At 39.0% G+C, this 13,632-nt stretch overlaps 1 protein-coding gene across 1 annotated transcript in view; it reads right to left on the bottom strand.

Annotated features, from left to right (window-relative positions):
* The window catches only part of iqgap1 (IQ motif containing GTPase activating protein 1), a 48,846-nt gene extending 42,751 nt beyond the window's left edge, over positions 1 to 6,095 (bottom strand). The window contains exons 1-2 of the mRNA XM_034116213.1: positions 5,834 to 6,095; positions 4,533 to 4,635 (exon numbers count right to left, since the gene is read on the bottom strand). Of these exons, the coding sequence (XP_033972104.1) occupies positions 4,533 to 4,635; positions 5,834 to 5,879 (149 nt within the window). The 5' untranslated portion in view covers positions 5,880 to 6,095. The remainder of the gene's footprint in view (positions 1 to 4,532; positions 4,636 to 5,833) is intronic.
* Positions 6,096 to 13,632: the final 7,537 nt, after the last annotated feature.

The raw sequence follows: 13,632 nt of genomic DNA, 5'->3' as shown, positions 1-13,632 counted from the left end.
GTTTACATGATTGGTTGGTGAGAATTTGTGATTAGGTAGTCATTTAAGTTAAAATGCCCAAATGTTCTCATACCAGCTCAATCAAATGGACATTTGCAGCTTTTTATGTTTCATATATTGGTCAATTAGACCTAGGATCCTAATTTGGTTTATTGCCAACAAGGTTGTAACGTGCAAGGAATTTGGTTTGGCTCTCGTGCATGACATAAACATAGTAGGAGAAAATGAAAAACAAAAATGGAAAACAAAAATTCCAATACAAATGTGAAAACAAATACTACACAACATATAAATAAAAATGAAAAAATCTCAAAATTGTTGAGAAATGTGCAAAGTTATCCAATAATTAATTGTAAGAATAATCAATAAAGAAAATAGTAAAAGCTATAGCCAAAGAAAAAAGCTTAGCAGCATTACAACATATTTGAAAAGCCAAAAGAGATGAACAGGTGACCTAGAATTTAAATATGGTGTGATAACGCGCACAGCAGGCCTCAGACTGTTTCTCAACATCTCATGGGAACATGAAAATAAGAGTGATAACACATACTTTGCATCTCTGCAGAGTGAGAGTATGAGTTCATGAAGTGCCATTATCCATGTAGGCCTTTTGTGCTCAAACACACACCTGTAGTAGTCTTAAAGAGCCACAATGCATTGCAGCCACCCCCACAGGGCATCCGGCTCACACCCTGCTGTGCACCTGTCAGAGGCATTCCCATCATACCACGCAGCTGCGACACACACTCCCAGCATTCCTCCTCCAGCAGCCATCCCCCGCAGTCTCAGGTGTTCCCCACATAGAGCTACCTGAAAATCTGCCTGAGGGGAACACCATCGACCAATCAGGACGCTCGCAGGGTGAAAGAATTGCATCAACATCAGCAAATAACAACAAAAGTGCTTTGCTGTTCAATGCTAATTATTTCTGTTTCAGTGGATTTGGCAACACCCTTACTCACTTGAAACAAACTTTAATAAAAGAAAAATTAGGAAAAACCAAGCCCCCAGGAAGTGAGCTGGATATTGAAAACATTTCAGTAGTGGCCAAACGGTTAGTCTGTCTTTGACGTCATTCTTTTTTTTTGTTGCTAAATGAACTACCCAGTATAGGCACTTTAATAGCCTCTATTTAAATCATTAGGTCCTAAATGTTGTAAATGCGTCAAATACCGAATCCAGAGTTAGTTTGCATATATACATTTTACTGAGCGTGACCCTCAATGACAGAGCTGATCGGAGGCGGGGCTTAGCCAAAAGAGCTAGTGCATGTTCTATGGGCCCAAGACCCCATGATCTGGGCACTTTTGTTTTTGGGTCAGTCCTTTTTGGCTTAATGCGCCACTGGGCATCTCTCATAGGAATGACCCGCCCCGCCCCGACGCCTTATCCAGTTCTCTTTATACATCCATGGGAAAAGCTAACATTGTGATTATTAAAGTCTGCACAATCTTTTCTGAATACTGCATGTGTGTGCATGTCTTCTCTTTCTATTTTCTGAGATACAACCAATTGCTCATCATACTTTATTTACGTATTGTCTAGGCAAATTAGACTTAAACTATAACAACATATATTAACAAACAGTCGTCTCAATGTGCCCAAAGACTGAATATAGTATAATAAGAAAAACTCACTTTTCAGGTTTGACCATTTAAGAAATGTATGCTTATGTAAATTCAAAATGTGGGCTGTGGCAACAAATGGTTGATAGCAGACTCTTCAGTTCCCATGAAAACAAGCCCTGGACCAATAACAGGAGTTAGCAGCCATACTCTGCTGGAAGTAGAGCAACAGACCTATATGGCTACAACATTATCAAGCAGTAGCATATTTCTGAAAAACAGGATTAAGTAGTCCATCTTCTGTCTTAATTACACAGCCTTACACTAACCCATGTAATCAGCTTACTCAACAGCCATCAAACTTAATTTCATAACACAGTCATTCATCAAAGTAAAATCCTAATAAACCATCAGACGTGTTCGATCAGACTCTGTGGGTTAAAGACGCTAGCTTCAACAAGAAAAAAACCCTTCCTTCCTCTGAAAAATTCTACCCTGACATGCAAATTTTGGTGGGAATCCCCATCACACCACTGTCAGACGTTTGTGATGTGGTGTGTTTAGGAAGAAGAAGCAGGGTCATGAACATGAAGAACCTAGGAGGAGAAGAAATGAAAAGCACATACTGGAAGTGTTCTTTACATTTCTCTTCACAAGTGTTCTTCTCTACGAGATATTTCAACACTAGCAGGAACAAAGATTGACCAAACTGCAGAAACAAGTCATAAAGAGTTTTGACTGAGGCCATCTTTTTTTTGGCTGTAAAATATATTTTGCTCTTATTTTATTGAGAAACGTTCAGGGAAACTTGCATGGTTTAGTTAAAGTTATTTTGGGGAATAACTGTGAGAACAAACTGAGGTATAAATCTCAGGTGGATGGAAAAAATGGGACCAGACAAAACAAAAGCCTTCCAGGAATGTCCTGAACATCACAGGTGGATGGTAAGTAACAACCGAGCAGGAGAGAGATGCCGGACATCAAACAGCTTATTTTTTTTATTTACAGCAGAGCGCACTTACACCGGAACCTGTCGCTATGACAACTGTCGGTTTCTGTGGCAACAGTGGGAAATACTTTAATCAACAGGGACTGAGTCACTTCCTGTCTCGTACGGTCCTTCCTCTTTTTGCAATCCGTGAGTCTGCAGCAGGGTCGGCTACAGAGCCACTAAAACACGTTAACACACTGCAAACACCAACACACAGATGCATAAATGTGTGTGTGCGAGACAAACACAATTCATCTACTTCTTCATACATTCCAATTCCAAGTATCAAATGAGAAGTTTGGCTTAAGTGTGAAATATAAAGTTAATTGTGTGATGACACACATGATATTATTATCTATTGTTGAGGAAATAATGTCCAAAAAATCTCAGAAACCTTTCATTTTTATCGTCACGTCTTTGTTATTTAGAAATGTCTAAAAAAAAAACTTGCTATCAGTCACTAAAGAAGTCAAAGTTCTCAAATGTTGTTGTTGTTGAAACACAAGCAGCTGTGTGAGGACTTTGGCAAAATAGGATATGGAAAAACTGGAAAGACTTCATGTGGAAATATCAGACCACAGAAAAGGAAATGGAGATGAATCTGTCCAAACATTGAATTCTAACTCAAGACTTGTCATGTTCTGCTTCACAGTCAGTACCAAAACACAGAGCCTAATAACCAACTGTAGCTTAAGCATCAGTGGTGATTAAATGATCAAACTGACATCCGCTGCACTGAACTGCTTAATACAACTGGATGGACTTCCCAGTTGTTCAGTCAGATTGAGGCTCACAACAAACTCTGCGAAGTAGATCTTCCCATTGAAGAGCACCAATCCATCTCCACAATGCTCCCTTTTAACCAAAAGATATATAGAGCCAACTGTATGATACTCTTTGGAAACTTTGCTTGTAAGGCAACATGAGACCAGAAGTTGCTGTTGCACTCAAACCTGAGTCAGCAGCCTGCTGTGACTGGATGTAACCAATGGAATTAAAACTGAATTTCATAATGACTAAGAAACAGTATATAAAGTGCATGGGTCACATCATGACCAATACTTGATCCCCTTAGTAAGGTCAAGAGCGTTGAATCTTCATCAAAATTGGCCAAATGTATCATTCAGATCACAGAATAAGTAAACATAGAGAAAGAAAGGAGGTCCTATACCCAGCTCTATCTAAGGTATCAACAGCAAAATTACAAAAAGTGAGTAAGTGGAGGTCAAACGAACAAACTAAAGCCCAACATGAAGCCATATTTGATAGATTTCAGTTCCTATCTATCAACACAAGTGCATGACTTCTGAAGTCCAAGCAACCAGTAATTTCATTCAGATGCTGAAAAATTCATTCTTAGCTGAATTATTGAGAATTTCCTTCTTGTCTTAAATGTTTTTGACAGTAAAACTGATTATTTTGGGGTTTTGGTCTGTTGGTTGGACAAAAGAAGCTTCTAGGAATCTACGATTACCATTTTTCAAAATGTACTGACATTTTGTAGGCATTTTTTAACAGAATGTTAATGAAATTGCCAAAGGACCCCTATTTGTTGTGGATTGTTCATGCCATGGCCAATACATGAACCCTTGGTACGGTCAGTATTGGTGCCAATCCGGTGAACTAAATCAATGCACCTGGTATCTGTATCCTGAGGATTTCCTTCTTTTCTTGTGTGTCTTTGATAGAAAAACTGATTATTTTGGGGACTGGTGGTCAGAGGAAATAAGCAATTGGAAGACTAATCTTTGGCCTCCTAATGGCAATCCTAAATTGAAATTGTTCATACTTTTCTGAAATTCTTGTGGGCATTTAATGGATAAAATATTCCGTAAATGTATCGATGATTCTGATAATAGCCTGTTGCAGGCCTTATTGCAGCTCTATTTCTATTTCTTTGAATCATGACCGGCTTTCCCCCTTTTGAGAAGCCTGAAGAGGTTTAGTCAGCAGGTGAATCATCTTTCAGCTCTTACCTTTTGGCTTCCTCCAGGTGACACAGATACTCGTAGGCCATGTTGGCCTGCCGACGCTCATCCATCTCCTCCGCTGTGAGCCGCTCGACCCCATCCAGGACCGCTGGAGCCCAAAAAACATACACAAATGACTTTCAAACTGAGGCAAAAACAGGAGTTATTGTACAAAAATATCTGAGAGAACACTGGAACCTTTAATGAATTGACCGCCAAAGTCAAGAAAGAATAATTGTGGATTGTTGTACTATTTTTTTTGCTGTTTTCTCCCTGGTTGCATCACCAGGAGAAGTTTCCATCTCACTCCCAGGCCTCTCCTATATACTGAAGTGTTTTACAAAGGAAACAGGCCTCATTCATTAGTCATCTGTGTAGCCAGTTAACAAATGAGCTCAATGTGGCTCAGGGCTGCCAGACTGTAAGATGAGGGCAAGCCTTTGTCTTTAAATGGCATGCTTATTCATACGCCGCAAACAAAAAACAATGCAGGGGAGTTTATGGGGTCGATTCCCGTGAGATTACACAGAGTGGAGCCGTGATCCCGCTTGCACTCAAATGTTCCCTCAAATAAGTTTTCTCCCAAATGATAGAGCGGGGGGATGGGGCACAGGAGGGCGCGCAATACAAAGAGGCCCCATTTTAGCCTCCTGTCCTGTCACATCAGAGGTGGGTCAGCAGGCATCATCATCAACAGGTAAATCCTGATTTCAACAAAAACTGACAGCACATGCCTTAGAAATTCACAAATCACCCTTCAGCCCCAGTTTCTAGGTTCACCACTAAAATTCAAAAATGGAATGTTGGCATGTGCCTGCTAAAAGAAACTACTTATTTTGTTCCATATTTGATGGGTTATAATGTGCAACCAAAGTGAAATATGGAGGCCTAATATTCACACAATCTCCAAATTGTGCACCCAAGATGTTGTTCTAGTTTCTTTTAGAAAACTAACCTTGCATTTGGAACATTCTGCCCTGGTTTTAATACTTGGCGTGCGTAGGTAACCACTTGGACGTTAAAAACTAACGTGTATGTGGAAACTCTGAAAGCAGGCCTACTCCCTCTTCACACTGCGATGCATTATTATTAAAAACGCGGAAGTCATAATTTAGCTGTAGCCATGCTGTCAGAAATAAAACCCACACTGAGCATTTAGTTCAAAAACTTTTCAAAAACGTTTGGGGGGCGTTTGCATACAGCAGAGCGGGGATCCGGGGCTCTTCTCCCCGGTAGAGTGAGGGGAAGCCGCCCGCCCGCCTGCCTGTCCGCCTGCATGTCAAGGTGAGCAGAAAGAGATAACTTACAGCCATATCTCGGCCGGAGCCCGTCTGCCTCGTCAGAAGTTGACATCCTGCGCTCTTGAGAAACGCGGCACTCTGCGCTCCACGGTTTGCTTCAGTAAAGAAGAAAAAAAACTTTACGCACAACTTTGGACAGCTTGGTTCCTAAACTCTCCGGAGTCACAAAAACACTCAAATCCGACAGAAAACCGGGCAGGACATTTCGGCCCTCTTGTTCCTCCTCTGCACGTTGACTAGAGACTTTTTCTTCTTCAAACCTCACTGATGTCACTGGGTGTGTTCTTCCTAATCCTGAAGTATGCGTTTCAGGAAACAGCTCGGACAGAGAGCTGCCGCAGCGCCGCCTGCTGTCCGCTGCAGGCAGGGGCAAAGGCAGGGCTCCAAGCAGGGCTCCGGGGTCCTACCTGGGTCCTACTGAGGGACCCTAATTATAAGTTATTAGTGTTTAGTGTTTGCATTATTTTATAGTAGAATATTGTATCATCATTTTATTATCAATAAAATGTTTTTTACTATGAGTGTTTAATACATTTAGGGTAGTAAAACGTATGATATTGGCCTCTAAAATGTAATGGAGTAAAAGTATAAAGTAGCACATAATTGGAATAAAGTAAAGCACAATTATGTCTTAAGGATATTTACCTGAAAATACTTCTGTACTTCTTCTTAAATAAGTATTTTACTTGTATTGGGTATTACTACATAGACTATAGTATTTCTATTGTTACATAATTAACATTAGTAGCCGACTTCAACCTCTGGATGATATTAAAACGGAAACAATGTTTGAAGATGAATTAGCGTTTATGGTTTACTTTCTGCAAAATACTTTTCAGTGTAGGAAAAATAATATGCATGATCATTTTCAATGTGTAAAATAGTTTAAAGGGGCCCTTTTCTGCAAATGTTCAGGTTCATATATGTTGTGCCTCTACTGTGACATGTTTTCATGCTTTAATGTTCAAAAAGCTGTTTATTTTTCTCATACTGCCTGTGCTGCATCACCTCTTTTCACCCTCTGTCTGAAACCAGAGCCCAGTCTGCTCTGATTGGTTAGCTGGCCAGCTCTGTTGTGATTGGTCAACTGCATAGAGATGTCACCATAGGGGCATTTTACCGAATTAGTACAAAGTGCGGTCCCACAACAAGAAAAACTATTTAACAAAACAATTAAGTATTCAGACATAGATATTTACTAAGAATATGTTATGGTCTATTTAAACATAAGGCATTAAATTAGATAGTGATAAGCTTAATATATACAAAAACATCATTTATAGGGTACTTTCTATTGGGAAGTAGCTGTCCCCAACCCATCTAAATTTCAATTTCTGTAAATAACAATTTTTTAAAATGTAATTCAATGGTGTATTTAGAAGATCTTTATGATTACATTCAAACAGAAGTTGGAATATTTAGATTTATTGTGGGTTTAATTTTTTAATAAAAAAACTATACTAAAAAAATCATGTCCCCAGTTTTCATGTCACTACCGAAACACAAGGGGTTTTAGTCCAATGGCTGAGCCTGGTTTTTAGCCACACCCCTGCATTTTTGACAAGGCAGTGACACTGTATCCCTGTCCCTCATGGCTGAATGGCAAGTAGCTATATCCCATACTTTTGATATAAATCTGTTCCAAAATCTGAAAATCGGCGTGTAACCTTAAGAATTGTCACTACCAACCGAACACATATTATCTTCAATTAAAGGGGACCTATCATGCAAAATGCACTTTTGTACGTCTTTTATACATGAATATGTGTCCCCGGTGTTCCAGGGAACTCACCAAGTGTCAGAAAACACAACCCTCTCTATTTTCCTCCATACCCAAATCTCTAAAAACGGGGCTGCAACGGATCTGATAAAAACTGATCCAGATTTGAACACGTTACTGACGTCAGGACGGTGGCGCTACGGCTATTGGGCCAACTCTCCACCTATCAGGGGAATGTGGGGTTGGGCCACGGCCGGCTATTGCCGCTCGAAAGCGCTGGAGACGCTGTAGTACATATGCCAGGCCTGTAAGTGGCGCTGTAGTCTGCCACAAAAGCAGCGAAGAAGACTTCCCGCGCATGGTTGCCATGGTTGCCCTTCTGTTTATTCTCCGCTGTGGCTTTTTTTCTCCCTCCCCGAGGCAAGCATTTGCTCCTGCTGCTGTAATTCAATGCAATCCCTCCCCGTCGAGGCAAGCACTGTAATTCTCTCCGGTTAGTCCACCAGCAGATGACAAACACCCACCTCTCCGCCTCTTCCAAGGAACGAGGGGACCGTGCGGCAGAGTTTCAGTTAGGTTTTTTTTCGCCGGTCAAGATGTCCGTTAAAGTTTAAATCTTCCGGACAAAATTAGAAAAGTACCGGTCAAAGGTCTTCTTTGTTATTTATTGAGCTTTAAAACAAATCAATAACGACTCTATATAATAATATAATAAAACACGGAGGACGGAGATCTCCCCCTCTTCTGACAGCCCAGCAGCTGTTCAGAGCACGCTCCCCTCTCCTGCAGGGGGGCGTGGTCAGCTGCAGCTCACAGAATCAGCCCCCTGCAAAAACAGTGCTGGAAAGAGCAAATGGAGCGAAATGAGGCATGGCTAAAATGCAGGATCTGTTTGGTATTTTGAAAAAAAAACTATATTTATATACTTATATATAGGTATGGCCCTACAACATATTGTTCAAATATAGCATGATAGGTGTCCTTTAAGTAAACTTGTTCGGGGTTTTATGCAAAGCATTAGGTTTTTATGTGTGTAAACCTCTTCAAAAACGTGTATGCTAGCATTCTTTAGTTATGCTCAAACTTAGCTAGAATCGTCACTACCGAAACAGTCACTACCGAAACAGTCACTACCGAAACATATGGTTAAGTTTCGGTAATTGACATGATCGTTTCGGTAGTGACAAAATGGAATGGTAAGCAGGTAAATCTCATAGTTTTGAAATAAATGTGTTTTAGTGTCTGAAAATTAGTGTGTTACTTTAAAGGTCTCTTATTATACTATTGTTAGCAGTGGCGGCTCCAGGGTATGGCTGGGGTAGGCTACAGCCATACCAAGAAATGGCTTAGCCCCACCATGAAAAATTATGTTAAAGTAAGCAAAAAAAAGTCTGCCAACTCGTGCCGAGTAAATTGCACAGGCAGCAGCTAGTAAGATGAGTTCAGTAGCCACTTGTCTGGAAATGCCGAAGATTAGAAACGGTTTTGAAAACTTTTGTCACGTAGTGATCGTCTTCTCAATAAAACATCTTTGATAATGTCTTCTGGCCAATCAGAATCACGATAACGGCGTGGTGTTGTTGCAGGAAGTCCCGATAGAGAATAATTTTGCGCTAGAACTACTCTTTATACATCCATGGATACAATATTACGTGTTGATAGAAATCAACACGTAATGAAATAAGACCCCACGGTTTGATGATTGATAGGTGTGTGGGCTGTCTTTCATTTTGACACACAGAACAATGAGGGCTATCCACCCTTATCCACAATGTAAAGTAATGCACACAGCCTCTTTCCTCTTCTCTCAGTGAGGAGCAGCAGGTTCAGCTTTCAGAACAAAGTAACAAAAAACAAAAATGGCATTCATTTTATTTAAATATGTCGTGTAGTAATAGATTTATTTATTTTTCTTCTCAAGAGAGTACCAGAATGTGTATTTTATGTTTTTATTTCAAAAAATCTCCTGGGGGAGAATCCCCCCAGACCCCCATGCAGGGGTTGGGTTTTCAGCATGTCAACTTTTTCACCTGTGGGGAAATTGCAGGATTGGCTCCAGGTCGCCCTTTTGTGTGCCGTTTTATTTCATACAGTTCAATTTGGATTGAGACAGGGAAGTAATCTAAACCTCACGCATGGCGTTTCACTGTCAAGGGGGGCGATATAGTGTGTATGTAATTACATTGCAAATACTGACTTGAGCCCCACCACTGTATGGGTTAGCCCTACCATAGATTACCTAACAAAAATACTCTGGATTGTTAGGCATATATTATAGGTCTCAGATATATAAAAAACATGTCTATGAAGTGTTTTGCTCAAAATACCAAACAGATCACCCATTCTAGCCTCATTCCCCTCTATTTCAGCCTGTTACTAAAGTGCTGATTCTGGGTCAGTAACTTCAAACACTCACACTTCAACATAAGGCATGGTATGAGTTAAGATTAAGCAATAAGGTTGAGGGAATATGATACAACCTTGAGAACAAAATACTGTGGTCACTACCGAAACACTGGATGTTTTGTAAAAATTAAGTATATTGACTTATCAACTAAGATTATATGATACTAATTGGTTTAATGTATGTTCTATTTCAACAATCATCAACTCTGGAATCAATATGAGTATTATGCATTTTACAAAGAAAGTTTGCATTATGATTTTTATGAATTGTATAAATTGAACTTTGAAAATGGGTTAAAAATGTAATTGCATTGATTTAATTGTGAAAACCCTTGAGAATTATTTGTTAAAATACTATTTAGAGAAGGGAAGGTAAAACAATCTTAACAGGTTAATATAATACTTTTTTACTATAGTGTATGTACTATGTTTCGGTAGTGACCATTTTTGGTAGAGGAAGAACATTCCAATACAGTCTGAAAATACGATATAAAAATGTACGGTTCTTTTACTAGATAAGTGTAATTTAGATATGATACAAAATATATATGGACAAAGTGTTCCAACCTGACTGAATGGCCCATATACTACTATAGAGGATGTCACGTACAATGTGTTGGAGCGCCAGCCAATAGATGCGTTAGTTTTACATAGTGATATCACAATTTTATTGAAGTAAACAAAGGAGTCCAATGGAGGCGTTTCAGGCAGGGGGGGGGGGGGGTGTGTGGGAGAGAAACTCCCTCTGGAGGACACTTTGGGATTTGAGCCTTTGCAGACCATTTACATACACACAAACCTATATAACACACTACAGGAAAGGGAAAACCCCAAAAAGCATAATAGGGCTTTGATGTTTTCAGCTGCCATCCTGGGAGTAATATTACTTTTCATCACATCTTCATGAACTGAAGAGAAACTGATGATCTTATCACAGTTCTGTTCAATTGTTATTTGTCTCTATCTTATCAGACATATGTTCAGTATTTCTAGGTCTTACTATAGTTCCAGAGACTCAGATAGAAACTGGACCTTGAGAAAAGACTATAGTCAACATTTTAAAACCTACTGCTGCAACCTCAAGTCATCCTAATAAATAACATTTTAATCTGGTTTTCATAGCAGTCACAAAACAAACCTGACTGATTTGATCTGATTGAAATTTTAGAAATATGTAAAGAAAAAATGTATTGATAACTCAACTTTCAAAACTAAGGAAGAGGAATATATAGCCACCTTTGGAAAAAATGTTTGGTTCTCACTTTAATCTCAGAATTCTCAGAAAAAAAACTATTTTGGTCAGATCTCCAAATCATTTCCACATGAGGCCCTAATCCTCTTCCGGAAAAAAAATAAAATGTAAAAGACACATAGTTTGCCCACCTGATCTCCACAAGCATGTCCCCACAGTCTTTGAATCTCTGCAAAGGCTTTATCACCTTTGTGTAAGATCTCCATCTTGGAACAACAAGGAATGATGCATCCAATGATCCGAGGACACAGGAAGAGATATAGGGCAATAAACGGTCTGATTAACAACTTGTCCTGAGGCCTGCATTAGTCCCAAATGATCCGTTCCTGTACCTACACATTAGGCACTTCATTAAAAGATACAGAGATGGTTAAAAGATACCCAACAGGTATCGGACTGAATTTAATCAAGAAAATAGAAAAACACTTGCAAGTGAAAACACCATCTCAGACATCTACGGATTCTAAACAGCTGACATGGCAGAAAATAAAGAGAAATGTCAGTAATCCATATTTAGGACAGTACTTAGGAGTATATACTTGAACAACCACACATTTGAAAAGTCCTCAATATAAAGACTTGTATTTGAGTTGCGGTGTTTAATAAAGAAATACCATCTGTCACAATGTTATGTTCCTGACATTTCAGGAAAGGTCACATAGTGTTAAACATGTAAATGTAATTCCCACACTGTTATCTGCAGAGTTGTGCTTTTTATTTTAAAGATATCCTAGACAACTTAAAGTGCTTATTTTGCCTTTTGATTGTCCAGAAAATTGCTTTTAACGAAAGTAAAAACACTGAATAATTTTCCATCTGCTTCAATTTGGCATTGAAACTACGAGAGGGATTAAAAATACATGAAAGCCATCCTCCCCCCCCCCCCCCCCATCTCTTCTCCGAAAAACATGGTGGTAGAGTGACCTGCCCCAAAACAAATAAAAGCAAATGCTTTGCTTTACTCTCTGTGTCTGTTTACATCTGGTGATCCGAATTGCAATGTATTTATAAAAACAAAAAAACGAAAATAAAATCTGTTTTTAAATAAAGAATGTAAATGCAACTGCAGTACAAAGTTTACTATTTACGGAAAAGGTTTCTAATTTTTAGGTTTTCTGAGATGATGCTTAATTTATTAATTTAACAAAATGTAAAGTGAGTCTGGAGTCATGAGTACGGTGGCTGACAGGGGCAAATAAGCTACAACGGCCCAAATCATTGGAAGCGCTGCATAAACTATAGTTTTTTAGGTACATTTCCAGTGACAGGGATTATTGGCAAGTTTATCCCCGAACGTCAACAAGCGTCCGGTCCCAGCTGTGTGCATCACTTTTAAGAGTCCCTGTTTCCAAGTGTGTTTTGAGCTTTTATTTTTATTTGCATTGTTTTGTGTCTGCGACACACACTTAACCCTGTGAATTGTTTTGTCGAATTGGTGAAGATTTTTATTCATTTGCATGTGTTTCGGCATATTCATGTTTTTATTTCTGCATTGCTTTGTAAAGTTTCTCCTAATGGGCCGTTGTAGCACGTTGGCCCCTGTCAGCCACCACAGTTGAGGCTTCAGCTTATACCTTTCATAAAATAGGGAATTTCTTTTCCTGATGAAAGTTCAGCCTTTGGAGTAATTCAGCTTGTCAATGCAAAAATAAACGTTTTAGTAATCATGCATCTTGAATCAGATAGCATTTTTAAGTCAATTTAAACTGTGATTCCATGCATAATGATTAAACTCTTTAAAACAAAAACATTAAATAGCACTCTGTTTCAATTATACACTAGCAAAATACCTTCACATTCAAAGAAAAAGTTAATCTTATATTAAATATTCTAAATGGATTTGTGTTGCCTTTCTTAAAGGTGGGGTAGGTAAGTTTGAGAAACCGGCTCGAGATACACTTTTTGTTATATTCCATGGAATGCTCTTAACATCCCGATAGCAATGAATATCTTAAGTGCTTTGACAAAAAATCCATAAAAAAATGTCATCTGTGGAAGCCGTAGTACTGTAAAAAGCACGACCAATCATTTTAGCCAGCCAGGCTAAAATAACTGGATGGCCTACCTGACTGTCAGCCTTCCATCTGTGCACAAACTTATCTTGTGCCCTCATTGGTCATGTGCGCGTTCGTGTGTGTTGGAGGAGGGGCTCTGTAAGGAAGTGGCAGATTTCTTCCGGTTGTGTATTTTCAAATTCTAGCGCACTCGAGCTGGTTTCTCCATTCTTACCTACCCCACCTTTAAGCAATTTATTGGGCAAATATATGAATCGTAATATTTTAACACTGAATGCCTTTATTTATTTTACTTACATTTTGTAGTGTATTTCTACACTATCCCATAATTAAATATATAAAAGTGCTGTTTCCGATCTTTGATAGATTAACTTGTTCATTACAGCTAGAGATCTTAACCTATTATTCCATG

This window comes from Trematomus bernacchii, unplaced genomic scaffold, assembly GCF_902827165.1.
Source record: "Trematomus bernacchii unplaced genomic scaffold, fTreBer1.1, whole genome shotgun sequence".
NCBI classification, from domain to species: domain Eukaryota; kingdom Metazoa; phylum Chordata; class Actinopteri; order Perciformes; family Nototheniidae; genus Trematomus; species Trematomus bernacchii.
Note: the sequence above shows the minus strand (reverse complement) of the source record. Positions and strands in the feature narration are given on the sequence as shown.